Source organism: Rhincodon typus, chromosome 4 (genome assembly GCF_021869965.1).
Source record: "Rhincodon typus isolate 14 chromosome 4, sRhiTyp1.1, whole genome shotgun sequence".
Classification (NCBI taxonomy): Eukaryota; Metazoa; Chordata; class Chondrichthyes; order Orectolobiformes; family Rhincodontidae; genus Rhincodon; species Rhincodon typus.
In genome coordinates, this window is record NC_063335.1 from 71,718,264 (window position 1) to 71,745,921 (window position 27,658).

At 39.4% G+C, this 27,658-nt stretch overlaps 1 protein-coding gene across 3 annotated transcripts in view; it reads left to right on the top strand.

Moving 5' to 3' along the window:
* Nucleotides 1–27,658, top strand: part of adcy8 (adenylate cyclase 8 (brain)) — a 104,547-nt gene that overhangs the window by 24,672 nt on the left and 52,217 nt on the right. For 2 of the 3 annotated variants that reach the window (XR_007261930.1, XM_020514206.2), the window contains exons 6-9: nucleotides 5,051–5,209; nucleotides 5,324–5,594; nucleotides 23,917–24,114; nucleotides 24,619–24,719. Coding sequence is in view for 2 of the 3 variants with exons in the window: in XM_020514206.2 (XP_020369795.1) it covers nucleotides 5,051–5,209; nucleotides 5,324–5,594; nucleotides 23,917–24,114; nucleotides 24,619–24,719 (729 nt within the window). In the remaining variant the exon portion in view is untranslated. The remainder of the gene's footprint in view (nucleotides 1–5,050; nucleotides 5,210–5,323; nucleotides 5,595–23,916; nucleotides 24,115–24,618; nucleotides 24,720–27,658) is intronic. The other variant, XM_020514207.2, reaches the window with a different exon arrangement.

Genomic DNA, 27,658 nt, shown 5'->3' on the forward strand with positions numbered 1-27,658 from the left:
ACACAAAAACGATATGATCAGGTTGTTATCATATTGATGTCTGTGGAATTTTGCAATGTGTAAACTGGTTGCTGCACTCGCTATATTGCAACACTGGCTAAAGTTCAAAATTATCTCAATGGCTTTTTAGCGTGAAACATCCTGAAGTCATGATTGGTGCCAGAAATGTAAGATTTTCCAGTTTTGTAATGCATTGAAAACATTTAATAATGATTATTACTGAAATGAGTCAACATACTAAATACAGGCTTTGCTGGGGATTTAAATTTATTTTATATTTTCAATGGATTGGATATTAATATTTTGATTCATTAAGATTACAATAATAAAGGTGGTAGCATATACCAGTTAACTGTGCAGTCAACAATACAAATTGGGTATTTGTTCAAATATTGGTTTACGGTTTCCAGCTGGAGTTTGCTACTTGTGGATTTAATTCCCCTTGTAAAATTATGCTAGAAAAATTGAGATACTGGTTTAACCCACCAACATATTCAATTAATAAAACATCTATTTTGCTCACCTATCATTTAAATATATTTGCAGTAGATCTGTTAGAAAGTATCAGTGTCATCTCAGAATTAGAATTAGAATTAAGTTTATTGTCATGTGTACTCAAGTATAAAGTACAGGAGTACGGTGAAATATGTACAATGTCACCACAGAAGATGCCATCTTATGTACAAAGTACCGAGGTACAAATCTTAGGTACTAAAACAGGTTCGGTACAAAAATAGAAAAATAAAGAGGAAAGCTAAAAATTCTACATTACAGTTCTTCATAATATAAATTGGGAAGATGAAGAAATAAAATTATAAGATAAAGTTAAAGTTTGTCTAAAGCCTGCAGGCTGTCCACACTGTGGGCTTTCCACATGTGGTTTCGCTTTCCCTGCTCTGCCGGGCTCGAGATCTTAATAAGCTAACCACACCAGGCCCCAATACGCTGGCCAGCCCCGTCCGTGTCCCCAACCCACCGGCCATGGTAGTGCTTTTGCTTCCAAGTTATAAGATCGGGCATTCAAGGCCCATGCTGGAAACCTAAGTGTGTGCTCTCACCTTTGGGTGAGAAGGGCTGGGTTCTGGTCCCACTCTGCATTGGGGATGTGTCCTAATGTGGCAGAGCAGGTTGACTTTTTTAAAAATTATGTCAACCATAGCCTTCTAACTGAGAGTTGACAGTTTCATCAACTGAGCCACAATTGTATTATGTAAGTTTACTATATTGTTTATTTATTGTGTAACTTTATTACCTTAAGTCTTAGATTGAGATGTCAGGGTAATCGGTGCTGCACTGCCAGAGTTGGTGGCTTTTGAATAAAATGTTAGTCAAAATCCCATTTGCTGCTGTAGATTGGTATAAAATGATGCTATTCAACAAAAATCAGGGGAGTTCCCTCAATATGCTAGACCATTTTTATGTCTAAACCAATATCACCATCAAAAAGTCTCTGGTTGTTTACCTCACAATTTTGTGAAGCTTTATTGGAGGTACAACAAAAATGGCAAGATCTCCGAGTTTATTATCATGACTCATATTATTTATATATCTTTTTAAAATTGCAGTGTAATTTTGAATATTGGTGGCAAAACCCTTTCTGTATTATGTATAAATCTTATTGCTGTGCAAGTCCAATTTTTTTACATTGTAAGAATTTTAGTTATTACTTTTATTAATACTTTATTTTTGCACATTGCAGAAATTTTAAGGAGGCTGATAAAAATAATAGGAGTGACTGGGCTCACAAAATCAGGCATCATCACCCTTCCATACTCCTAACCCAAGCCTACCCACATCATTAGCAGTCCAAATACAGATTTGCTGGAACCACAGAACAAGAAGTCTTGGTTTTGAGAACCATTTCAGATCTGCCAGGAAATAACACTGAATAATCTGGGCAAACAAGCTTTTGTTTGAGCTTTTGGAGTGAGGCAGTGTGCAACTTCTCTTGTTCACAATGGGATGTTCAAAAATGTATCAATGAAATAGGCAGAACATATTACTAATTCAAGTCAATTTGCCAAGCCACATCTTTAAACTATGTTTTGCTTTCAACTCATCCTTCCACCTAACCACCGTGGCAGAGCAGTCCAGAAGTGATTGCACTGGTAGGGGTGCAGAGGGGATTCACCAGGATTTTGCCTGGGATGGAGCAGTTTAGGTCTGAAGGGAGCCCAGATAAGCTCGGGCTGTTTTCTTTAGGGCAGAGTATACTAAGAGGGACCTGATTGAGGTCATGTAAGATGATGAAGTGTATGGACAGAATGGAATGAAAGCTGCCGTTCCCTTAATTGAGGGGTCAATAAAAAGTGGGTATAGTTTTAAGGTAAAAGGCAGAAGATTTAGAGGGGATTCTAGGAAAAGCTTTTTTCACCCAGAGGATAGTGTGGTCCTGGAATGCACTGCCTGCGAGGGTAGTTGAGGTGAGAATCTTTAAAAAAAGAAATCGTCTGGACACTTGAATTGTCACAACATTCATGGCGATGTGTCAAGTGCTGGAAAGTGAGACTTGTGTAGATTTATATATATACCTTGCTTGTCTTGCTACCACGTGCTGCAGCAGGCTCTCAACACAGACTCTGATCAATGATCCACCCTGTGGCATGGTGTAAGGTACCATGCTATTACAATCAGGGCTACACAGAGACACAAAGAAACAGATGGAGCACAAATACCAAACAACTTCATCCAAATATACAATTTATATAGCACAAAATGTTACCCATGCCACCAAAGTGCCCTCAAAAGATTCTTTTCTTTCTTTCACTCCCACCTTGTCTTAGTATCATGACTTGACCGCCCAGACACAAAATCCTCCAGGGCCCCCTGATCAAACCTCTAGCACTAACAGGTTTCACTGTAAAGCAGGATCCCTCCACCACCAGCTGCAGAACCTGGGATAATACTAAGACAAGGTGGGAGTGAAAGAAAGAAAAGAACCTTTTGAGGGCACTTTGGTGGCATGGGTAACATTTTGTGCTATATAAATTGTATATTTGGATGAAGTTGTTTGGTATTTGTGCTCCATCTGTTTCTTTGTGTCTCTGTGTAGCCCTGATTGTAATAGCATGGTACCTTACATCTGAAAATATTATACCAAGTGGAGGGGCCTTCTTGTCAGTTTTATGCTGCTGTTCTCTCGCATTCTGCTGGGGCTGCTGTACTTGGCTGAAGACAGAAACCTGAAGTTGGTGTGAGAGAAGCAGGAAGCAAGAGATGCCCACGGTCATAACATCAATGACTTGCTCATTACCTCAGATCACAGGACGAGAGGGCGCTAGGAGTTGAGAAGTGGCACAGGGCAGGAACATGCCATCATTCTTAATGATCGCGGTGATAGCAAATAACAAAAGCAGTTAGGTCCATGATGCTGTGAGCTATCTCTGTAAGCTTCAGGAGATGCAGCAGCCTTGCTCCCCACTATTTCTGCTGTGTTCACTTCAATTGAATGCCACATTGGCCTAGAAGAAAGAGGGAAGAATGTCATGGTGCCTGCAAGAACTGAATAGCTGGGGACCTGTGGATGCAGCTCCAAGTAGGACAGAATCTGTCATTATTGGTAGGTTTGTGAGAGTGGAGTTGAGTATTTGGATGTTAGATCCATGTCCTGAGTACCAGCAAATGCTGATGAGTGCATAATGGGTTGTGAGGTACATTGTGAAACATGAGACGTTGGTGTAAGGCAGATAAGAGGATGAAGATGGATTCACTGACTTTGTCCAAGTGAGACCATTGGACTGTGTGGTACTGCTGCCAATTCCTCAGGTCCAAATGAAGAGGCTATCTCAAACCACCCACTGCTATCCTTTTTGCAAGTGCTCCAAATAGACCTCCTAACCCCCACGGAACAGTGGCCCATCTCCTTCTGTCCACCCCCAACCAATAATACCTCCGGTGTTACATTGAAAACTTCTCTCTGTCCTGGTTTTCATGTGTACACATTTTAATTTGCAGCAATAGTACTCAATACCTTTAAAAGGGATAGACTGCCCTTAAGAGCAGAAGGTTGGCTGTACCACACATTAGTACATTACAAGACAGCCCCCTCTGAAGCACAAATACAGCCAGCAGTACTGTGGTCACTAAACCCTCTGCTCCTTCATAGTAAAGTGGTGGCAGCACCAACTTTACTTCTTGCCCACCTTCAGAATCTGCATTGTTAGGTCACAACTTGTGACCCCAATGCTTGATAAATGCCAATTTATAGTACACTGGGTCTATTTTTCTTCTTCATGAATGGTTTTAATATTAAAAATATCACATAAGCATCAACATGTGATATCTTATTTTAATACATCGATTTGAAAGATTAGGTAAAGAGAAGACCTGTGGTTAGGTGAAGACAGTTGCCTCAAGAACTGTTTGTAAGATTCACCTATTGACATTTAACCATACGCTCTTGAGAAATGACTGGCACTTAAACACAACAAAATGTCACCATTGTATTTTAAGTGTCACATGCAACCGGGTTATAATGTGTTTTATTGTAATGATTTGCCAGTTCAAAATCTCTCTTGTGCCTTCAAAATCAATTTGTGAGCTTGTGCTGTCTGGAATGGTCCAGCCTTTAAGACATCTTTAACTCTGAAGAAGACGCCGAACTGTTGATAAAAAGACTATAAGTTTTCTGTAGTAAATATTTGTTAATTGAACTCATTAAGCAAATTTTATAAAATGGATGTCTAAACTTTAAATAACAAACAATAAAAGGAAAGGCATAGTGCTGTCAATGCTGGAAATCTGAAATTAAAACAGGAAATGCTGGAAATACCCAACAGAGCTTCGGGCAGCATCTGTAAGGAGAGATTAAAACACACATTTTCTGCTATTTGCGCACGCCATTACTTTGAAGCAGGAGGGCACAAATGGAAAACTGACCCTTAACTAAAATTTTTTTTAAAATATGTGATGATGTTATCTTGTTGCATTTTACCACATGAAGGTATTTTTATTGAAGCTGTTATCCATTTGTATTTGCATTATAATTTTAAGTTTGCTTGTTTTCGTGTTTGAAAATTTCAGTAATATTTATCTCATTTTGTTTGGCTAGATATGTGAGAGTCCACACAAAACATGAGATTGATATGCGTATAGGAATACATTCTGGATCAGTGCTTTGTGGAGTGCTTGGGCTTCGGAAATGGCAATTTGATGTCTGGTCTTGGGATGTTGATATTGCAAACAAACTGGAGTCTGGTGGTATCCCTGGGTACATATCATGACCTTTATACAAAGCATAAGCAATTTATTCTTCGTTGAATAATTAATTTAAAACAAACTCGGAGGGAACTGATTGTGTCTCCAATCATCTGTTTGTTTGCAGGAGGATTCATATTTCTAAAGCGACACTGGATTGTCTAAATAATGATTATGAGGTTGAAGAAGGGCATGGAAAAGAGAGAAATGAGTTTCTGAGAAAACACAACATTGAATCGTATCTGATCAAGCAACCAGAAGAAAGCCTATTGACTTTGCCTGAAGACATTATGAAAGAATCCAGTACATCTCCCGACAGTAGAAACAGTGCCACAACATTTACTGAAGGTTCCTGGAGTCCTGAACTTCCATTTGATAATATTGTTGGAAAACAGAATGTAAGACAACTTTTATCTGATATACCTTCTGGCTTGTTCTTAAGTTAGTGTAAATCATTTAAAAGAGTTGTTTATTGATCATTAGAAATGATTGTCTCCCATGAAATCCTGCCATCACTGTGCATTCATTTTCTAAAACTGTATGCTTGAAGTCTTGCACATGTATAATAGTTGATACAATTATGCCATGAGGATATCCTCAGTAGGTTGCAATGCCTTCAGGTCGTCATCTGGCTTAATTTAGGGAAGCAGTTTGTCTTTGTGTACTTCCATTTTGTTACGTGGTGTGGAGTAGCTATGTTGTGATGCACAAGGCACTGTAGTTGTGAGCACAAGCTGGTTGGGTGCACTTATCTAGTTCTGTCCATTATTGTCATTTATGTTTCTATCATTTTCTCCTATTGCCTGGAGGCACGTTTATGGTGTAGTGTTTCACTGAGGACCTCTGTCCTGATGCATCTTTATGAATTTACAGTATCAACTACAGGCACAGGCTCAATTCTCACTACTTACTGTGGAAAGCTTTCAAATATCACAATAACGTAGAAAGAGCAGGGACCAATATAAGTAGGAGTTTATAATGATTAACCAACCAAAATTACTTTTTGTTTTTGTGGAAATATTATACAGCAATTTGGAATCAGAGAGGTAACAAAGCAGTAAGGACTTTACTGAATTTCCAGATTAACCACTTTATTTTCCATTTCCACCTTGGAAAAGATGACTTCAATCTTTAGAGAGTGGTGGAGCAGGAGAAGGTTGGGAGGGTAGGTGTTGTTGATGGTGTAGTAGTAGCAATTTTTTGATTTGCGCCATATAAAAGAACAGGTTTCCTCATTCTGCTAAACTCAACAATAGAATCTGATTAATATGTTTCAATTCTATTTCCTGATTGCAACCACCCGAATTTAGAGACTGTCTGTTAGGAGGCCTTCAACAAAAATTGTCTGGAATGGAAACAAGAGAAAATGTTTAGGGAAGGCCACAAATAGAGGAGGGCAGTCATTCAGAGATGATGGAGTAACGAGGTGATCTGAGACCCATATTTTTGGAGATTGGAGGTCAGTATTACACCAAAATAGTTTCCTCAACAGGTCGCAACGCTTTCAGGTTATCACTTGCCTTAATTCAGCAGAGCAGTTTGTCTTTGTGTATTTCATTACATGACATTTGAGTGGCCTGGTATGGAGTAGCTGTGTTGTGATCCACAAGGCATTGTAGTTGTGAGGACAACCTGGATGGGTCAACATGTCTAGTCCTGTCCGTTATTGTCATATATGTTTGTATCGTTTTCTCTTTTGGTCTGGAGGCAGGTTTATGGTGTAACTTTTCACCCTGTATTGGGAAGGAGGGGATGGAAGATTGAAGTGGGTGTTTGTGGAGATCACATAGTCATGTTGTTGGGAGAAGATCAGAAGCCAATGTTGTCAGTGGTTATGCAGGCTAGGGGTGATGGAAGAGTGAGGTTAGAGACTATCACTGCAGACTAGAGAAATCAGCAGCTGGAGACAGGAGATCAGGAAGGTTTGGAATCCATATCCAGGGAGTTCAGAGGAGGAAGGGTAGGGATTCTATAAGAATTTTTTTATTCATTGATGTGATGATGGCTGCAGCATTTATTGCCCATTGATGGTTGCCCTGGAGAAGGTGATGGTGAACTAGCAGGGCTGGGATTAGAAAGGCAAGGCCAGGGTGGCAGTAGGTTAGTTTGGTGAACTGAGAGGTAGCTCTCCAGCTCTTTCTTGCTCACAGTCAGTGGTGTAAAGACAAATTACTCTTCCATACATCAATTCTCACCCATCTTTAGCTGTCAGGTTTCCTGAAGTCCAGGAAACCCGGCAGAAGAGGGTTACATCTGAAAATTGAGAAGAAAACGCGTAATTGACATGTTAAAATGTAGGGCCCACTTCTGATCAGTGGATTCATCACCCAGAAACTTAACCCCATTCTGCCTCTGATAAAACTGGAGGTTCGGGCATTTAATGTGGGTTGGGTCCAGTTTTGTTTTATGAATTTTAATATTCTACGTCACCCAGATCAACCTGTTTAACAGTGTTAATGTTCCCTTCAATTTTCTGTATAATCTGTGTATTTTTGGAGGCAAGCTTGATTGATAATCTTGTTGATAGGCCATAAATCAGTTTTCCTCAGATGATATTGCAGATGAAAAGCAATCATTTTATTCCTGATAACTGGAATGTGTCTGGCCAACTGCATTTGCAAAAAAATGAAGTGCACTCACCTCTATGCAAAGAGGCCAAGATTTAGATTCAGTTCCTAGAATCCTCCTAAGGAAGAGCTAGTAGTTCTCTTCCAGATTACCTGATGTTAAAAGGCAAATTGGGCTAGAAATGGACCTTCTCATAGAGATTAAATATGGAGAAACTGAAGTATTTAATTTCACTTTAATTGTAAGACATAAGTCAATTACATTAACAGACTAGTTTTGGAGAGCTAATCTAAAAGGGGCCTTCAGTTGTGACTAGTGACAAGAGTACTTCAGGTACAAGAATGCCTTCTCCAGTTTCACAGAATCCATAATGTTTATTACAATTAGTGGAAAATAATGATACTTAATAAAGGCTGTGGAATCAGTCAGTTTTTGCGACACCAGCTCACAACTTCTGGCTAACTGGGCATTTGCCTCTTGCTGTGCTCTGTTGATTGAAGTCTTATCTAAGTTTCTCCTTTCCTCTTGCTGCGTGCCTGGCTGCAAGAAGGTTCTGGCTTATTAACCTTTGCTAGCCATTGTCGCTGTGCATGGTCAGTGGCATGCCTGAGCTCTGATTGGCTTGTCAACGCATGAACAACACACAATCAGTCTTGGATTGGGGACATATGACCAATTTCTGATCAGTTTCTTATGGGTAATGGTTATGTTACTGATAGCACTTCCTGTTATCTCATGACTAGGTCCTTAAGACGTCAGTCACTTTGAAAGCGCGGTGCTATTTTTACAGGGTCTATGTTTTTCAGAGATAGAGGTCACATGCTTCACAAGAATACTCATTAGACCACACTAGATGATTATCAGGAATCAAACCTTATCAATGTGCTGAAGAGACCATTTGAAGAAATCTAAAAAGGATTATATATCCCAGGTTATCTTATAAAAATCTTTATATCATTAATTAAAGACAAATAATAGAAGGTATCAAGTTACAAGATCCAGCGAGATACACTCAGGAAATACAACTAGTCTTAAGAACTACACACTAAACTATTTATGAAATTTAATTTCGAAACATAGATCAGCTGCATACTTTAAAAGAAAGTGACTTCTTTTAAGGCACTTTAAGTTAAAAAGACAAACTAATTTTGGACGTAGAACTGTGGTTTGAAACTTAAAGCTGTTTTACTGCGCATCTTTTGGTTTGATAAGTAAAGTGCAGAGTGGTTCATATTTCTCCTGTGGTCAAGCCATAAAGTGTCACAGTGGATCTTCTCCAGTATTTATCCCATAATAAAACCATAACCTTACTTTGGCCTAAGCTAAATGTGACACATCTTCCTTGATAAATAGGAGAGTAGCTGTAGACAAAGGCCCACATGACATGATACTACTATCTTACAATGAGCACAGTTAAACAGAATATGATATTGGCATGTCACTTTCTTGATCATTACGCACAACCCAGCTATTAATTAATTGTTGAAGAACAGACTTGAGCTGACAGTATTCTGGTGCTTATTTATTTGAAATGTACTCTTAAGCGAAGAAGCTAAAATGGTCAGAGGAGATAAGTTCATGAAGAAAAGGGATGCATACAAGAAAAAAGATGATTTAGCAGAAATGGATGGAGAGCAATTCACATATGTGTTGACTCCTTGATGAGATAGTTTAGGCTCTCAAGATTTGCTAATCATCTGAACATAGTTGTAGTGAATGAAGAAATAGGATAAGCAAGGATGGAGACTCCTTTCTTATTATTTGAGTTAGTAATAGAAATAAATTACTTCATCAAAACCCAAGGAACAGCGTTGAAGATATTTTTAATTACAGTTGAATTGACAGCATGTGAGGATTTTTGCAGAAAAATATTAAAGAACTATAGACGCTACAATCTGCAAAGATCTAAAGTGTGTATTTATATCATGAAGACAACATTCTGATGAGAAAATTATTCAAAGATAAGCCAAGAATTGAAGATCGATTTACCCCATCAAGCTCATCCTTTCACAAAAATCTAGAGAATTCCCCTACCTCGTGCATGGTCTGATAGCACCTAAGGAGACATTTGCTATATTTTGGTACAAGTTTGTGATATAGCACTGACAAATAAACAACCACGTAACAACTCAAGGAACTAATAGTCTAAAATGCTCTAAGTTATTGCAGGCTTGGAGGCAAAATAGCTCCTTGATCTTTCAGGATACTAATTTCTGATAATTAAGTGATCAAATTAAGCCCTGATGTACAGTTTCTTATGTTTTTATTGGTTAAAGTTTGCATTGTCATTATGCTACCTGACAGAAGTCAACATTTTCATTGCTGGTGCCAAATGCTCAATAAACCAGTGCTATGGTATCAGCACGACTGAGATTCAATCTAAACATTTCTTTTATCTCTTGTCGTGTGGTTTAGCTACAACTGGAATGAAGTTCACTTTTCAAACATGATTACTTTAACATTTTCAGGCTCGCAAACAAGTAGTTTATCAAAGACCAAACTAGATTGCCCAGTAGTCACTGAATAAAACATCAGACACAGTAAGAAGCTCGCAACCAGCATTTTGCCCATGTTAGGATGGACTTTCTCCAATTCTACAGTTACAACATTTAAAAGCCACTTAGGTAAGTACATGAACAGGAAAGATTTGGAAGGATCAGAGCCAGGAGCAGGGAGGTAGGGCTAGCTTAGTTTGGGATTATATTCTGGACTGGTTAGACCGAATAGACTGTTTCCATGTTATATGACTCTATAGCATGGCGCCATGACTATAATAATGAGCTATTGACTAACAGATGTTTGCTGAAGGATGCTGCATTAGGACATTCAAAAAGGAATTGAATAATTGGCCAGGTAATATGATTACTGTCGGAACAGATTAGACATTTGGCACTTACCTGTTGGCGATTTTTCCAGCCAAGATTCAGAATCTGGCTTGCTCTCAATGTGTCCATCAGGGATAACCAGGGAAAAATCCACATAGTGCATTGCAGGCAAAACAACCCCTTTTCTACGACATTTGCTGTCATATTTTGGGAGTTAAATGCCCCAATGACACTTTGACAACAATTGACGAAAGTTTAAATGGAGACAGGGAATGGTGCCAGATGCGTGAAGCAGGTAGGGGTGCAGGTCGGTAGAGTGCCAATTTAGACTTAAGGTTAGAATTAGGAGTAAAGTGCCAGGTAAGTGGATGAATGCTTGGGGTTGTTTGGGAGCAGGTTAGGAGCATGGGGGAGGATGGGTTGAGAGCATGAAGTCCACATTGCAGGAACAGCACCTCATATTCCGCTTGGGAACCCTGCAGCCCAATGGTATCAATGTGGACTTCACAAGCTTCAAAATCTCCCCTCCCTCTACTGCATCCCAAAACCAGCCTAGCTCGTTCCCACCTCCCTAACCTGTCCTTCCTCCCACCTATCCCCTCCTCCCACCTCAAGCCCCACCCCCAACTCCTACCTACTAACCTCGTCCCGCCCCCTTGACCTGTCCGTCCTCCCTGGACTGACCTATCTCCTCCCTAACTCCCCACCTACACTCACTTTTACTGGCTCCATCCCCGCCTCTTTGACCTGTCTGTCTCCTCTCGACCTATCTTCTCCTCTATCCATCTTCTATCTGCCTCCCCCTCTCTCCCTATTTATTTCAGAACCCCCTTCCCCCCCCCCATTTCTGAAGAAGGGTCTAGGCCCAAAACGTCAGCCTTCCTGCTCCTCTGATGCTGCTTGGCCTGCTGTGTTCATCCAGCTCCACACCTTGCTATCTAAGAAAAAGTGTAAGCATGTTATGAGTAATCACAAGCTGATCAGTTTGAAATCAGTGGTATGTAAAGTTTAAAAACAATGACCAGGAGAACAAGTCAACAGGTAGTTGGAGAGGTTTCAGTAAATGAAGAAAAGCTAATATATGGTGTTAATGTGATTTTAAGAAAGTGTTTGATGAAGAAACACAAAAGGCTGCCTAACCAAACTGAAACTGAAGGAATACAAGTGACATCCAGTGATGGAAACCTGGCTTTAGAACAAAAGACAGCAAGTTGTTGTGAATGGTTGCTTTGTAGCCTGAAGCATAGTAGACATTGATATTTCTTAAGTATCAGTGCTAGATTCACAGCTTTTTATTTATTTATACAAGACATTGATATTGGAATACAATTTCAACATTTGCCGATGATACCAAACTGGGAGATGTGACCAAAAGTGAACATGATGGAAATTGACTGATAGACTGGCAGAATGGGCAGGTGTGCGAGATAGAATTGAATGCAGAGAACTGTGCGATGATACATCTTATAGAAGGGATAGAGAGAGGCAAATGGATTCAATGGCAGAATTCTAAAACGTGTCCAGGGATACAGGGACATAGGGTAGATCATGTGCATAGATCTTGGATGCCAGCAAGACATGCGGAGAGCATGTTTAACAAAGGATGTTAGGCTTCAGAAATTGAGGCATTGAGTACATAGAGTCCTACAGCACAGAAACAGATCTTTCGGTCCAACTCGTTCATGCCGACCTACTGCCATTTTCCAGCATTTCGCCCAAATCCTTCTAAACCCTTCCTATTCATACACCCATCCAGATGCCTATTAAATGCTGTAATTTTAGCTGCCTCTACCACTTCATCTGGCAGCTTGTTCCATACACACACCACACTCTGCATGAAAAAGCTACCCCCTCAGGTCCTTTTTAAATTTTTCCCCTCTCACCTTAACCTGTGCCTTCTGGTTTTGTACTCCCCCACCTTAGGAAAAAGACTTTGGCTATTCACCCTATCTGTGCCCCTCAGGATTTTATAAACCTCTACAAGGACACCCTTCAGCCTCCGACACTCCGGGGAAAAAAGCCCCAGCTTATTCAGCCTCTCCCTGTAGCTCAAACCCTCCAGTCCCAGCAATATCCTTGTAAATCTTTTCTGCATCCTGTCAAGTTTAACACCATTCTTCCTATAGTAGAGTGACAAGAATTGTACGCAGTTTTCCAAAAGTGACCTCACCAATGTCCTGTACAGCCACAACATGACCTCCCAACTCCTATGCTCATAACACTGACCAATGGAGGCAAGCGTGCCAAGCACCTTCCTCACCACCCTGTCTACTCATTAATCAGCATTAAAAGGAACTATGGACTTGCACCACTCGGTCTCTTTGTTTGTCAACACGCCCTAGGGCTGTACCATTAACAGTATAAGTCCTGCCCTGATTTGCCTTACTAAAATGCAACACCCCACATTTATCTAAATTAAACTCCATCTTCCACACCTTGGCCCATTGGCCCATCTGATCAAGATCCCATTGTACTCCGAGGTAACCTTCTTCACTACTTAAGCAGGAATTCTGTAATCCTGAACCTTTGTAAAATTCTGATTAGGTCACAACTAAAACACTGCATCCAGTTCTGATCATTACAATTTAGAATGGATGGGAATGCTCTTGAGAGGATGCAGAGGGGATTTCAGGCTGGTTCCAAGCTTAGTTCCAGGCTTAATTACAAGGTTAAGTTGGAGAAGCTGGAGTTGTTGAGAGATTTGATAGTTGTGTACAAGACAGTTGGATGGGGTAAACAAAGTAAAGCTGTTTCTATTGGCTTATGGTACAAGTACTAGTAGACATTGATATAAGTATTTCAACAAGGGCTGAATATAAGGAAGAACTTTATTATGCAGTGAGTGGTTAAGGCTTGTAACTTGTCATCCACAAGGTGTTGGAGTGAAGAGGTCGAATTACTTTGAAAGGAAATTGGATATGCACTGGAGCAAAATATGTTTGCTGGGCTACGGGGATGCAATCATAGGAATAAGACTGGCCAGTTTGCTCGACAGAGATCTCTGATAGGTCAACTGTCTTCCTTATACAATGACCCTATAAAACCTACATTTCATGTCACCAAACTCCTGAATGCAGAGGAACACCTTTGCTCCAATGAACTCACATTGCTGTAAGATTTGTTATTTAAGTATTGGATGGATTTTCCTCTCTCACAGATATCATGGTGGAGGTCATGGGGCGGCACAGTAGCTCAGTGGTTAGCACTGCAGCCTACCTCAATGTCAAGTTCATCTTGCTCCATCTTTTACCCTCAGGCGACTGTCTGTGTGGAGTTTGTACATTCTCCCCATGTCTGCATGGGTTTCCTCAAGGTGCTCTGGTTTCTTCCCACAGTCCAAAGACATGTAGGCTAGGTGGACTGGCCATGCTAAATTGCCTGTAGTGTTCAGGGATGTGTAGATTAGGGTGATGGGTCTGGATGGGATGCTCTGAGGGCCAGTGTGGATTTGTTGGGCCATAGAGCCTGTTTCCACACTGAAGGGATTCTATGATTCATGATTCTATGAGTTCTGAGGCTGGCTGGTGCTAGTTACCCAGTACCCAGTTCTTCAAGCTTAATCTCTAAGGTCATTTCTTACTCATTCAATAACAAAGTGCTGTGGCATTACTTGCCCAAGCTCCTAAAAGATCTCATCCTGCTGTTTACCTTTCTCTACGATTCTCCCATGATCATCTGACCAGACTAGAACATCTTAAACTTTTTAAAATCGGTACAACTATTCATTAATAAATTAATTAATGCAGGTCTACTTCACTCACTGCTCAGTAAACATTTTCAGAAACCTGCTCCAGCAACTCGATTCTCCCAGCTGAGCACCTATGTCTTCTCCCTCCACATCTGATTGTTCTCATCCTGACACCAAATATCCACGTCTTCAGACTGTTACCATGCTCCTTAAGAAGCTGCATTTCCCTGTGGCATCCTGAAAACCTGCTCCCAGCTAATGGTCCCACATATCATCATATCTATCCCAAGATTTCAGAATTCTGGTGCATTCCATTCTGATCTCTGACCGAATTTAATTCTTAGTGCTTTCAGACAGCGTCATTATTCCTGGTACTTCTATACGTCATGACCAACACTTCCAGCTCCAAGGACCACTCTCCCAATGTAGTGTGAGCCTTCTTGAACTCTAGTCCCTTGTAGTTGCTATTAATAATAGTTAAGAAATTCCAGGACATTTACCCAACAATAATGAAAGAATGACAGTGTCCAAATCAGACCAGTGTGCAACCTCGAGGAAAACTTCTCACTGATGGTGATGGTAAAACACCAGAGTTTTCATAGATACATAGCTAGAGGAAGGGATGAAGACATAGTCTTTAGGCTGAATCTTCATGTTGCAGATGGGAATTGGGAGGTGAGCCTGATCCCACTGTTGTAATCCCATCTCCCTCCCTGCAGCGTTTAACTTTGCAGTCCTCAGGGCCTTAATTAGCATGAAGATGTTTCTGCCGTTTTCTTCATTAAACTGAAGTTGAGAACAGAGGTTGGACAATTCCATAGAGCTGATTGAAGGTTATGGGGTTAGGAGCAAGAGACCCCAGCACAGAAAGAATTTGAGCACTCGGGGCTCCACCAGGAATATTGCCACCATGGAAGACGACAGTGAGTGATCCACTGCCAGTGGCTTCCAGCCTCAGTCTGAACATGTTGGTAAGATCCCAGACATCCACATCTCTTTCCAAGTAGCCCATCCTGTAAACCCCACAGGCTTCACACTTCCCCAAGTGCTCACCCAACCTGTCCATTTGTGCCTACACCCGCCTGCCTTTCCTGGCCAACTGCTGGTATGTGAGGTGATTGTGACTGATGTGGTCACACACTGTCTCCCCCACAACTCCAACCGCACCTTAATGAACATCCCTTATCCCTTTCCCAGCCATGTTAAGTGAATACTAAGGGAGTGAACAAGTTGCCCTGGAATGCAGCTTAGTGCAGTCTATGAGCTGGCATTTGTGCCTCTGGGCAAAGTACCCTCACTGCAGCCTTTCAATACAAGTTGCCAATGTGCCCTGCAGAGGAGCCCTTTTCTTCCAGAGCACACTGGCAGTCCATTCAAGAAGATGGTCATGTTGTTTGGTTGCCCGATACCCTGTGCTACTGTCAGTGGAGGAAGGATGTGAGCAGCTGGAATCGTGGATTGTGGCCCAGGCTGCACTTTGGTCATAGGCAACTTCTGGAACAAGCGATGAGTTGAATCTACCAGGTAATTGCTGTGATTTCCACATCAGGTTTTCTCAACACCTAGCTTGTTAGTGGGTTTAGTGAGCTACGGACTTAAAATATATTAATGAGATAAGCTGGGCTGTTGTCAAGGAGCTTAACAAGCAATAATCCCCCTTCATTAGCAACTCACTGCTGCGTAGCAAAAGCATAAAAGATGGAGCAAGATGAACTTGACATTGAGGTAGGTCTTGCCAGACTTGTTGTCCAATTCTGCCACAACTCTCATCATAGCCCACATCACTCAGATCCTCATAAGATTCCATGAATTTATTGGATTGTATTTTCAAGATTAGGAGAAAGAGATGAATGAAATCATCTGGAAGAATGCAGGATATTAGTTCATATCTTCAAAAGGCTTGTACAGGACTGCAAATTATTGATGAAAAGCTTTGCAGACATTGTCCCTTGCACCTGAAAGATTTTTGGCTTGGGACTGTCAGGAATACGCTTGTTGATGTGAAACATTCTGGACCAAAAGGCATTGTGGGATGGCCTTAATCTTTGACTGTTGCTGACAGTATCCTGAGAAAGCTAGACAAAGTCAAAGAATCCTTATTTTTGTTCACTCATAGGAAATCGGGATCCCTGCCTCGAACAGCATTCATTATCCATCCCTACTTGCCCTTGATTAGGTAGTGGGAGCAGTCTTTTTGAACCGTTGTAGGCCATGTTCTGTGGGTTGACCCACAATGTCATTAGGGAAGGAATTCCAGGATTTTGACCAAGTGACAATATATTTCCAAGTAAGGATGGTGAGTAGCTTGGAGAGGAGCTTGTAGCTGGTGGTACTCCCATGTATCTGCTACCCTTGTCTTTCAAGATGGAACTGGTCATTGGTTTGAAATGGGGTTGTCTAAGGATCTTTGGCAAATTTCTGCAGTCTATCCTGGAGATGGTCCACACTGCTGCAACTAGCATCGGTGGTGGAGGGAGTGAATGTTTGTGGATGTGGTGCCAATCGACTGGGCTGCTTTATCCTGGATCGTGTCAAGCTTTTGGAGTGATTTTGGAGTTGCATTCATCCAGGCTGGTGGGGTGTATTCCATAACACTCCTGACTTGTAACTTGTAGATTGGTGACAGGCTTTGTGGAGTTAGGAGGTGAGTTACTCAATGCAGGATTCCTAGCCTGTGACCTGTTCTTGTAGCCATTGTATTTATATAATGATTACAGCTCAGCTTCCAGTTAATGGTAACTTCAGGATGTTAATAGTGGGGAATTCAGTGATGGCAACACCATTGAATGTCAAGGGGTAGTGTTTAGATTGTCATCTCTTATTGGAGATGGTCATAGCCTGGCATTCGTGTGACTTGGATGTTACTTGCCACTTGTTAGCCTAAATCTGGCTGTTGTCTAGATCTTGTTGCATTTACTGACTGCTTCAGTTTTGAGGAGTTGTGAATAGTGCCGATCATTGTGCAATCAACGGCGAGCATCCCCATTCCTGACTTTATGACGGAGGGAAGGTCATTGATGAAGCAGCTGAAGATAATTGGGCCTAGGACACTACCCTGAAGAACTCCTGCAGAGATGTCCTGGAGCTGAGATGACTGACCTCCAACAACCATAACCATCTTATGCCAGGTTTGACTCCAACCAGCAGAGAGTTTGCGCTGATTGTCATTGACACCAATTTTGCTGGGGTTCCTTGATGCCCTATTTGGTCAAATGCTACTTTAATGTCAAGTGCTGACACTCTTACTTCACCTCTGGAATTCTGGACATCCTCAGGGCTGTCATAAAAAAACTAGAATATCATTCTCATGTTTCAGTACCATGGAGGATCCTATCTGCTTGCACAGAGTTGTTGTACTCCTTTGATCTTATACAATCTCATCAGATTTAACCTGACACTTGACAATTGAAATATCATTGTAACTACTTTGTAAGGGTAGAGGAGATTGTTATTTCAGTCAAATCTTACAGTAGCCTCATGTGGTTATTCTTTGTTGCACTGTTAATAACATAAACTGGAATCACTAGAGGAACAGGTCCTTCTGAGGAGAGAGGAGGTAAAAGGACAGATATTACATTTCCTGCATTGCATGGAATGGGACCAGAGATGGGGATGTGATGTTTGGTATGACTGAGAAATGAACCAGGGTATCATGGAGGGAATAGTACTTTGGGAACTTTGAAAGGGGAGCAGAGGGCAAGCTGCTTTTCTACTGATCAGTGAAGATCAAATTTCCGCCTGTACCCTTTCCTGTGCTGCTTAAAATGGAGTTAGGTGGAAATGAAGGCATGGTCACCACTCAGTCCTGTTTTGGAGCTGCAGCACAATGAACGCTGTTATCTGAAATCAATTATTTTAAATGTTAAAGTCACTTGTTTTTGCTTAGATTCATTTTGTTTCTGGAAAGTCCTACCCTCTCCTCTTAAAGATGTCAGCTGTTTGCTTGGCTTCTGTGTAGATTTGGCATTACTTGCCCACCTGGCACCCCACAGAAGGAGCTATTCTCTATGGATTGACCAAGACAATGGTGCCATGAATTCCCAAAGGATCAGTGATGAGACCTAGCATGAATTGATCAGGAGATTGGCATAGCATAATGGAGATCAGAACTGAAATACGCAAAGTGTTCATTTCTGTCAGAACCTAATTGGGGCAAAACTGTCATTAATCTCCAGCATGGTCCATGCTTTCTAAGGAGGCAGGGCAGGGGGAAGAAATTCATTCTATTTTGTTATTAAGTTACTCATTCTATTGATAATTTTAACATATATTAAATTTAATTATGTGTTAAATAAATTAATTAATTAATATTAATCACTTGAATTTCATAACTAAATTATCCAATATTAATGATTAATTGTTTATTACATTAAGTGTTCGGATACTTGAGAAATGAATCTGCATATTTTACTTGTTGATTATATCATAAATATGAGTCCTTAATAACAATTAACAGTGAAATTGTTGTTTACTGAAATTACTGAAACTGATAGCAGAGGTATTATTGTAAACCACATCTTTATAAGATTACAAATATGTTATTGTAAGACATTATATGTAAATAATACATATTTATTTCATTATGAAGAATTCTATGGATAATCACTGGCCATATTTCGAAAGGAAGACAGGACCATATTCAAAAGAGTAAGAAATCTCTTAAGGAAATGACAGGATTAAGATATATGAGGCACAGTAACCAGTTAGCAACTTCTGGAAATATTCCATTTTTGTGTTTCGGTAACTCTTGACATACTGTCTCTAATCTATGTTAATAATTTGAATTCAGAATGATTACAAGGTCTGTTGGAACTGAAAAGGTAAACTGGAATCACAAAAAGAGGTTCATCCCCACCTTTGGAGGTCTCTGTGCCCATTGGAGTCACTCTTATCCATTATATTCCATTTAATTCAAACCCTGCACATCTCAAATCTCTTCAGATGGGGGCAGAAGCCTCACTATGAAACAATTAAAGCTTCTTCCAGAGTAACCAGCCTTTGATTGGTAATTATCTGAGAAATATTTACCAGTCTCTCTTACCAGTTTTTTTTACCTATTTACTTTATATTTAAAAAATCAGTTCCTGAGTAAATCATGAAATTAAGCATTTCCTCAACAGTTAAAAATCCTGCAGCACTGACTACCCTGCATTCATAAACTTTTGTTCTTTTCTCCCCTCAAAGCAATCATCCTTAAGAAAGTGGTGGTGAGCCATCTTCTTGAACCAGTTCAGCCCACATGGATATACTTACAGTTTTGTTAGGGAAGGAGTTGCAGTATTTTGTCTGAGTGACAATGAAAAGACAACAGTATAGTTTCAAGTCAGGATGATGAGTGACTTAGATAGGATCTTGCACATGCTGGTGTTTTCATGGATTTTCTTCCATCATTGTTCTAGCTAGCAAGGTAACAGTTTTGGAAGGTGCAGTTCATAGAACCTTAGTGAGTTCCCTCTTTCCCTCTCCCTATCACATCATGCCCTCCCTACACCATCCCCTCCCTTAGTTTACACTCGATTCTTCTCCCCCCCTCCCCAACCCCATTTCTCGTTTCTCATATCAGTGCTGTCCCATTTCTCTTCCCCTAACTTTTTCTTCAATCACTTCTGTTCAGTCCCTTTTCTCATCTTCCCCTTCACTCTTCCTGTTCCTTTTCCCACTTTCATCTGATTCAGAAATGGAAGTGCTGCCACCAAGTCATGTTGACACTCTGAATTGGGATGGAAAGAGTTGGAAGCATATTCATCTTTTATACTTGCCTTTTCTGTCTGATCCAGTACAGTCAGTGATTCCTATAGGAAACATGAAATTCTGCAATAAATTTCAGCATCAGAGCATGGCCAAGTCAGAGGGAGTCAGGTGTTGTTTGGATAAAAGGTTTTAGTAATTACTGATAGTGCCCTGTTCCTTCTGTCAGATTGATGTACAGAAATGTTTTGCAGTGGCAGTTATGTATGCAAACCAGGATAGAAGGAAAAACAAATTATTCAAACCTTTTGTTGAAAACTACAATCGTTGGTTATTCTATATCTACAGTGCCCTTGTCATTATCTATATGTGATCAAGTTGATTATACTGTCAGCAGGCTATAAGCAGGTCAAAAGAATGGTATCAAAGGATAAGAGCCTTGTAATGCTCTATCCTGGAATATTCTTTGTAAAAGCTATTTTAATAACGATTTGATTATTGCTCAGGGAGCCAGTTATTCAGTCACTAATCAATTGCTGTTGTTGATAAATTCTTTCCAATTAATATTTAGTTCCAACTTGTAACCCAAAAATGTCATGAAATGGTAAAATAGAAAGGAAACTGAAAATGCCAAAAATGGGAACTAAAAAGAGAAAGTACTGGAAGTACACAGAGCAGCCATTATCTGGGAAAAGGAAAAAAAATAGATGATGACAGTTTCGAAGGCTGGCCATAATCAGATGTGGTAAAACCTTGCTATAAACCTGTCTTTATAGATGATAAAAAGCACACTACAGAATGCTGCAAAATGTCTGTTATGGTCCAAACTGCTTTAATAATGAGACAGAAGTAGTTATTATGTGATATCAAAACGTGTATGAAAGAGTCATGTTTTTGTCAGCTTCTTTTGAAAATCAGCTGCTAGGGCTGACTGGTTAGTTGGTGAATATGAAAGAAAGGAGAAAATCAATAATTCAGAGGAATTTCTTACCATATTGTTCATGGCAACCTGATCAAAAAAGTAATATGATTGTGCCTGCGGAGATACAGTATCCGCAAGCTGGGCTCTGCCACTGAACCTGGAAACGCGGATATTGTTGTCCAGCACTGTAAGGATAGAGCACAATAAGCAGCTCCAAATCTGTAACATAGGACCATGCATGCAGCATCTTCAGTAGATATAGTTGGTCAATAATCATCGAATAATCATGCTTAATGAGTAACAGTCAATGGAATGGCTGCATTGTTTCTACAACTTGCATGTATTTTGATTATTTCTAAGAATGCCTGGCAATATTCAGCTTTGCTATCAATTACTGCAACAGTAATCTAGTGATGCATGTTTAAAGGTTTTACTTCAAAGAACATATATTACTTATAACTGGCAATTATATTTTCTCCAAATTTTAAGTTGGTTTTGTTGTTATAATCATTGCATTTATTTTTTAAAAGTTGTCAGAGAATGATTACACCTGCATTATCTAATTTTGTGTTGCTGTTTGCAAGTGGTTTACAACCATTACTGTATAAAATTCTTATGTCAGCTCTTACTCATACTTAAGTCCCTGTGGGAAAGTAGTTCTCTCCCTATAATTGTTGTGAATATTTCTCAGCTGTTTAGTACTCCTTTGGTTGCTTGAAATTATTCTAGGTTGATCTTGTATATTAAAACAAAACTGATAGAATAGATTGCCAGGTCACATTTTCCTTTCATCTTAATAATTTAGGTTTGACATCCTTGAAATACAATGAAAACATGGGAATTACCCTAATTGTGAAATGTAGATTGCCCATTATTGGAATTTGATAACACAGTGAATTCTGTCTCTTGTGGAATCCCTGCCTCGTGGATTTATTCTTGTTTTAAATGATTAAAGTGATGTCGTTCTGACTTTACACGGGATCTGTTGTGGCACTTAACCATAGTCCATAGCAGGAAATCAATATCTTAAAATGCAGGTAACCTAATAAGTGATCACACAATGCATTTATCTGAAGGATAAAACCAGCTGAGAAGCATTCACAATAATCAAATGGAGCGCAACGCAAGTAATTTAGTAAAAATATTGACTTCAGCTGATTCCACTTTGGTAAGTTTTCTGTTGCTTTAGTCATTTTTTAATATCTGCGTTCACCAATCCACAACTCAGGACTTAGACTTTACACTCATTTCTCATTCTGCAAGGTCTACATGTCACAGGCTAAATGGCTGCATTGCTTAGCTTCCTCTTTCTACCTAGTAGTATGCCACTACCCCAACTTCAGAAAGTCTTTTCCTTCAGTAGTGCCACATTTCCATTCTCATGTTCTCTCTTTTTGTGTAGCCTCTGAACAAAGTAAAACAAAGCCAGATTTAATTTCTATGCTGTGGGTCTGTGTCTTCTGGGGCCTTCATCTGACTCATTTTGGAAGTGCTCATAACATTGGAACTAGGATCGAACACAAGGTCTAGAAATTAAGTGATTGTGAATTGAGCTATCACCCTTTCAAAATGGTGGCAACATTTGTATGTACTATCAGTTATGGTAGTCCTTCTTTCTTATGTAGTATGAAGCATTTGAACAGCAATTCATTTCTATAAACTTGTGAAATAAGATATTGCAGAAACAATCTTTAGTGTCAGTTTCACAAATATCGGTTTGAAGACATGTCTGAATTTTTAAAGTGCACGTTTGCGAAGCATTGTAACATGCTTAAAGGTGATTTGACAAGGTTTCCACTTGTTAATTGAGATTGGTATGTATGTGTTTTATCCTCTTAACCATGAAATAAGCAAACATATCTAAAGTAAGAGAAAGTGCCAATATCTTTAGGTATGTTTGCTTTCCATGTTGCTGCATTGAGGTCATGGCTAACGGCTGTATATTGCCAAAGTTTTAACTCCTGGCTGGAAAAAATACTGATTAATAACCAGTTAGCTTTACTGTTACTGTTAAACTAAACCATTGTTTTGGACCAGTCACAAAGCAAGGTTAATGTCAATTGAAAAATTATGGGTAATTAATTAAAATATTAAAATTTTACATTGAAATATAAATACAAAGGACAATTTCTCCTGGGGGGAGAAGAATACACTTAATATTACCTAGTTCATTTTGAGTATGGTGCACCAGGCATTCATTTGCCAATCTAGAAATATGGAAGTAACTGTCTGACAAAGTTGCCTTTTTTTTGTAAATGATAAGGAATAGAGTAAAAGGACTCAAATTAGAGAACACCGACTTCAATGGAAAATAAAATGGAAGGCAGTGTTAAACATACATTTGTTGTGTGTTGTCACCAAAGATTAATTTTAGCCTCTAAAAGTATATTAAACAGATTGCAAACAGATAATGACCACTTATTAAAAGTTCTGTTGTGTTTAAATCACACCCTGTCGGCAAAAAAAAATCAATCTGATTGATACCTGTATAATTTACATCAAGTTAAACTGTAGTTTTCTGTTAAAAGGAGGATTTTCTTTTTTATCTTACTTTCAATTTTTTCCAATACCCCCACCTTGTTTATTAATGATCCTTCAACATTTGATACTTTTGTGTCACGATTGGCTGTTCACCATTTCAAACAAGATAATTTGTTCACTGTTATCATTCAGCAAAAAAAATGTAAATTTAGAAAAATAAACATTGGAAAATGAAATTGAAGGCATTGAAATTTTATATTATCTCAGAAATTGTAATATAACACATGGAATCATGGAGGCAGCTTTGTCAAAATGACACATTGTTTTGTGTGGTTTAGAGGATAATTTGCAGACATGCTGTGAAAATGATCAATCCTACATATTAAGGAAGCAGTACCTGTAGAACTGGGATCTGTTAGTAAAATCAGATTCTTCTCAATTCCGTAAGAGATCATCTCTGCCTTGTCACATGTCCTTTAACTGTTCACTGTAATGCAATTGAACAGAGGTCTAGCGGGGTTTATTCTGTTTGCATGTGCTTTCCCTAGACTCTGGCTGCCCTAACAAGAAATTCAATAAATCTGCTTCCAAACCACCTTGCACAAGCTTTGCATGTCCAATCTGGGCCTGAGGAAATTAACAAGCGAATAGAACATATCATCGACTTAAGGAGTGGGGATAAATTAAGAAGAGAGCATATCAAGCCTTTCTCACTGATGTTTAAAGAATCCAGCCTGGAGGAAAAGGTAGCTGGCCCACAAATACACATTTTGGCAGCATTAGCAAAAAGGACACTTTAAGTGGAAGCAAAGATGTAAAAGTTTTAAGGGAAAAGATGCAATCACAAAATTTTAAATTCAAAAAGTATATAGTTCTATTACTGCATACCTTTCACACAAAGTTTTAAAGTGCTTGGTAAAATGAATAGAGACACGATTAAAGTGTGAAAGGAAAGATAGTTAAAAGAGGAAGATAATATTAATGTATTAATCAAGGACTGGTTATTATAATGGTATATCCATTGGGTTTGGTTACTTTTCAGAACATTTTAAAACTCTCTGTAAAGTAACCCTGAAAATACCTTTAGAAATTTAGTATTGTTCTTTTTTTTTAATTGACCCAGCTCATTTTACTTGTAGGCATTATCTTGGTAATTTCCCAGAAACCCTATAGAAACAGATAAATCACTACAAAGCACAATGAAACCTGCAACACGTGGTCTGTTAATGTTTTGTTCTTCTTTCTTGCAGTATTCACAGATGCGAGATGAAGTTTTCAAGTCAAATCTGGTGTGTGCTTTTATTGTTCTTATATTTATCGCCACAGTGCAAAGTCTATTTCCTACGTCAAGGTAAATATACCATGCGACCCCCTCTTAATGATGAATCGTGAATTTTTTTCCTGATTAGTATGGTGTAACATCAGACATTTTTTATTTCAGATTCCATAGCATTGGGGGACAGCATTGTTGTTTATTTGCGTTAGTGTTATTCAGAAGCTAGAGTGTGGTATTAAAAATACTTTAATATTTTTTCAAGCCAAGCCTAAAATGATGATAAGATCCCAAAATTTTGATAAGCAGACACCAAAAATAAAAGGAATGGAAGAGGTGATACAGAGATAAGTGGTAATTACAAAGTGAGAAACAAAAGAAATCCTGGTAAAGGTGAAAACACGAGTAAAGCATTACATTAGGAGCATTTGTACAATGTTGTGAGTCAAGACCAACTGACTTTTACACCACTATCTTTAATATTTAATGCTGGCATATCCCACTTTAGCATCTATTAGTACCTGATGAGGAGACCAAGACTAGTTCAATGGACACCATTGAAGGACATGCCAGGAGTTTACCAGGCATACCTTAGAATGGGGCATCAGTTCTAGTGAAACTAGAACCTACATAGAAATCCCTAGTGTGGAAGCATGCCATTCGACTCATCAAGTCCACACCGATCCTCCAAAGAGCATCCCACCCAAACCAACCCCCCTACCCTATCCCTGTAACCCTGCATTTACCATGGCTGATCCACCTAACCTGGACACAGTGGGCAATTTAGCATAGACAATCCACCTAACATGCAAATCTTTGGACTTTGCATGGTTAAGATAAAAAGGCAAAACAGGGTTGAACGTCATCATCCTGGATTTGGCGTGGTTAGACTGTGGACCCAATAGAGATGAAGTTTTCAAGTGTGCTGGTCTCTGGTGTGTGCTTTTATTGTTCTTAAAGCAAAGCTCAGCAACTCCAACATACAGAGTCAAAGTGCTGGTGGTCACCTGAGTTAAATACCAGAAAGAGAAGGCCCCACATACATTCCCCTCTCTTAACTATGCTGCAGTTCAGCATGCAAGGTGTGTGAAATGCAGCATTGGAAGTATTTGGATGCATGTTCAGTCTAAATCTGCAAGTGAACAATCCAATTCAATATTCTTCTTGCAGTCCAAACCTTCATGGATGCCAGTGTTTTTGTCAATTTGGTTAATTCCATGTGACATTATGAAACAGTTGAGCACATTGACCACAGAGAAAGTTGTTTGTCCTAATAACATTCCATTTGTGATGCTGAAAAATGTGTAAGAAAGACAGTTTATCACCTAATCAATTATTATGCCACAACTGTGCATCAGATCTACCCACTTTAAAGGAAAGAAATTGAACTTTTTTTCAGAATTATTTTGTGGAAATGAAAGAAAAGAATACACCTTTTTTGACATACACACATAGATTTGTGCAATCCAGCTCTCCCTTTCATTACATTTCCCAGTTAGGTCTCATTGGGGGATTCTCTTCCCTTTCTTTCCCCCCAGTTTTTTTACAACGTGTTGCATAGATTTTACATTTAGACTTTCTATCTTTGGTCTCCTCATCTTTGAGATCTACAACTAAAATACCAGCCAAGTCTGTAGTTATTGCATTTACAGCCTCTTTGCCTGAAAGCACTTCATGTTCACTTCCCAGACTTAAACCATTAAAATTCCCTTTGGGAGAATAAGTTAGCAGTGGTTCCTTCCTGTACCAGTAACTCATCCATTCTCTGGTAAACTCCCTTTCTACTGTTACAATAATATAATGAAATATTTGATGTTGTTGTCTAGGTTGTTCTTTGAAACATTTTTAAATCTTTCCTTTTCTCCTGATCTCAGTTGAATTGCATTAATTTAATTCTTTTTTGAGCAATTTTAATTGCCTTGATTGTGGAATTGATGTTGAAGTAAACTTAGCAAGTTACTGCAGTGCAAATTATAGATCCTACATAACATAGCCATTGTACAATAATAGTGGTGGTGATGATTAAAGACAATGAATAATATGAGTACGGCAGTAGGTGTGCCCCACAAACAAAATTCCCTGTCCTGGATGGTGTTGAGTTGCGCGAGTACTGTTGTAGACAGGCAATGAGTATTCCATCACACTGCTGACTGCAGCTTTGTACGTGGTGAAGAAGCTTTAAGAAAATGAGCCAGTATTGAAGTCATAGTGATCCATTATGGTTATGGACATTGGCAATACAGAACGCATTAATTGATGCTAATGGTAATATAATTGAAAATTAGAGGGAGGTGCTTGCGCTTTCTGTAATTTGAGTTATTGTAGGTATGAATGCTAGCTGTCATGTCAGTCCAAGGCTGAAAGACCTGTATTTGGCTAGCATGGGCTGCTAGGGTAAGCAACAAATTGTGAATCCAACTGCGAAATCATCAGTGATCAAAAAGGCTGTTGGTGAGGGCTGAACATAGATCTTTGGGGAAAAGAAAAGGATACGTTTGCATTACTTCTTAAAGAGTGGGGTTGTTTTAAGAGGTACATACGTAGATGGACCAAGGGCCAGGATGTCATCATTTGATCAGAGGCCATGGTCACTCTGCAATGCAGCACACTAGGTCAAGGATGTGCCTAGAGATGACTGTGCTGTAAGCCTTATTTTCAGCTGTAAACGAAGCCACATGAGATCATTAAGCAAATGATCCTTCATTTACTCCTTCATTTGTATTACATTTCAAAAACACAATCACTATGCTTACAAGCGAATAAGAGAACTGATATTGTTAGGGGAGTATTAAAATGCACCTTAAGGATCAAAGAGTTACCTTGGTGAGTGCACCTTGCTGGAAGGCTAAAAACAATGACCTAACCCAGAGACATCTGAATCACAACAGGTCAAATAGTCTATATCACCAGAGCAAGGAAAGAAGGGAGAGTGAGAAAAAGGAGATCGATCCTAAAGGTGCAGAGCTGGATGAACACAGCAGGCCAAGCAGCATCAGAGGAGCAGGAAAGCTGACGTT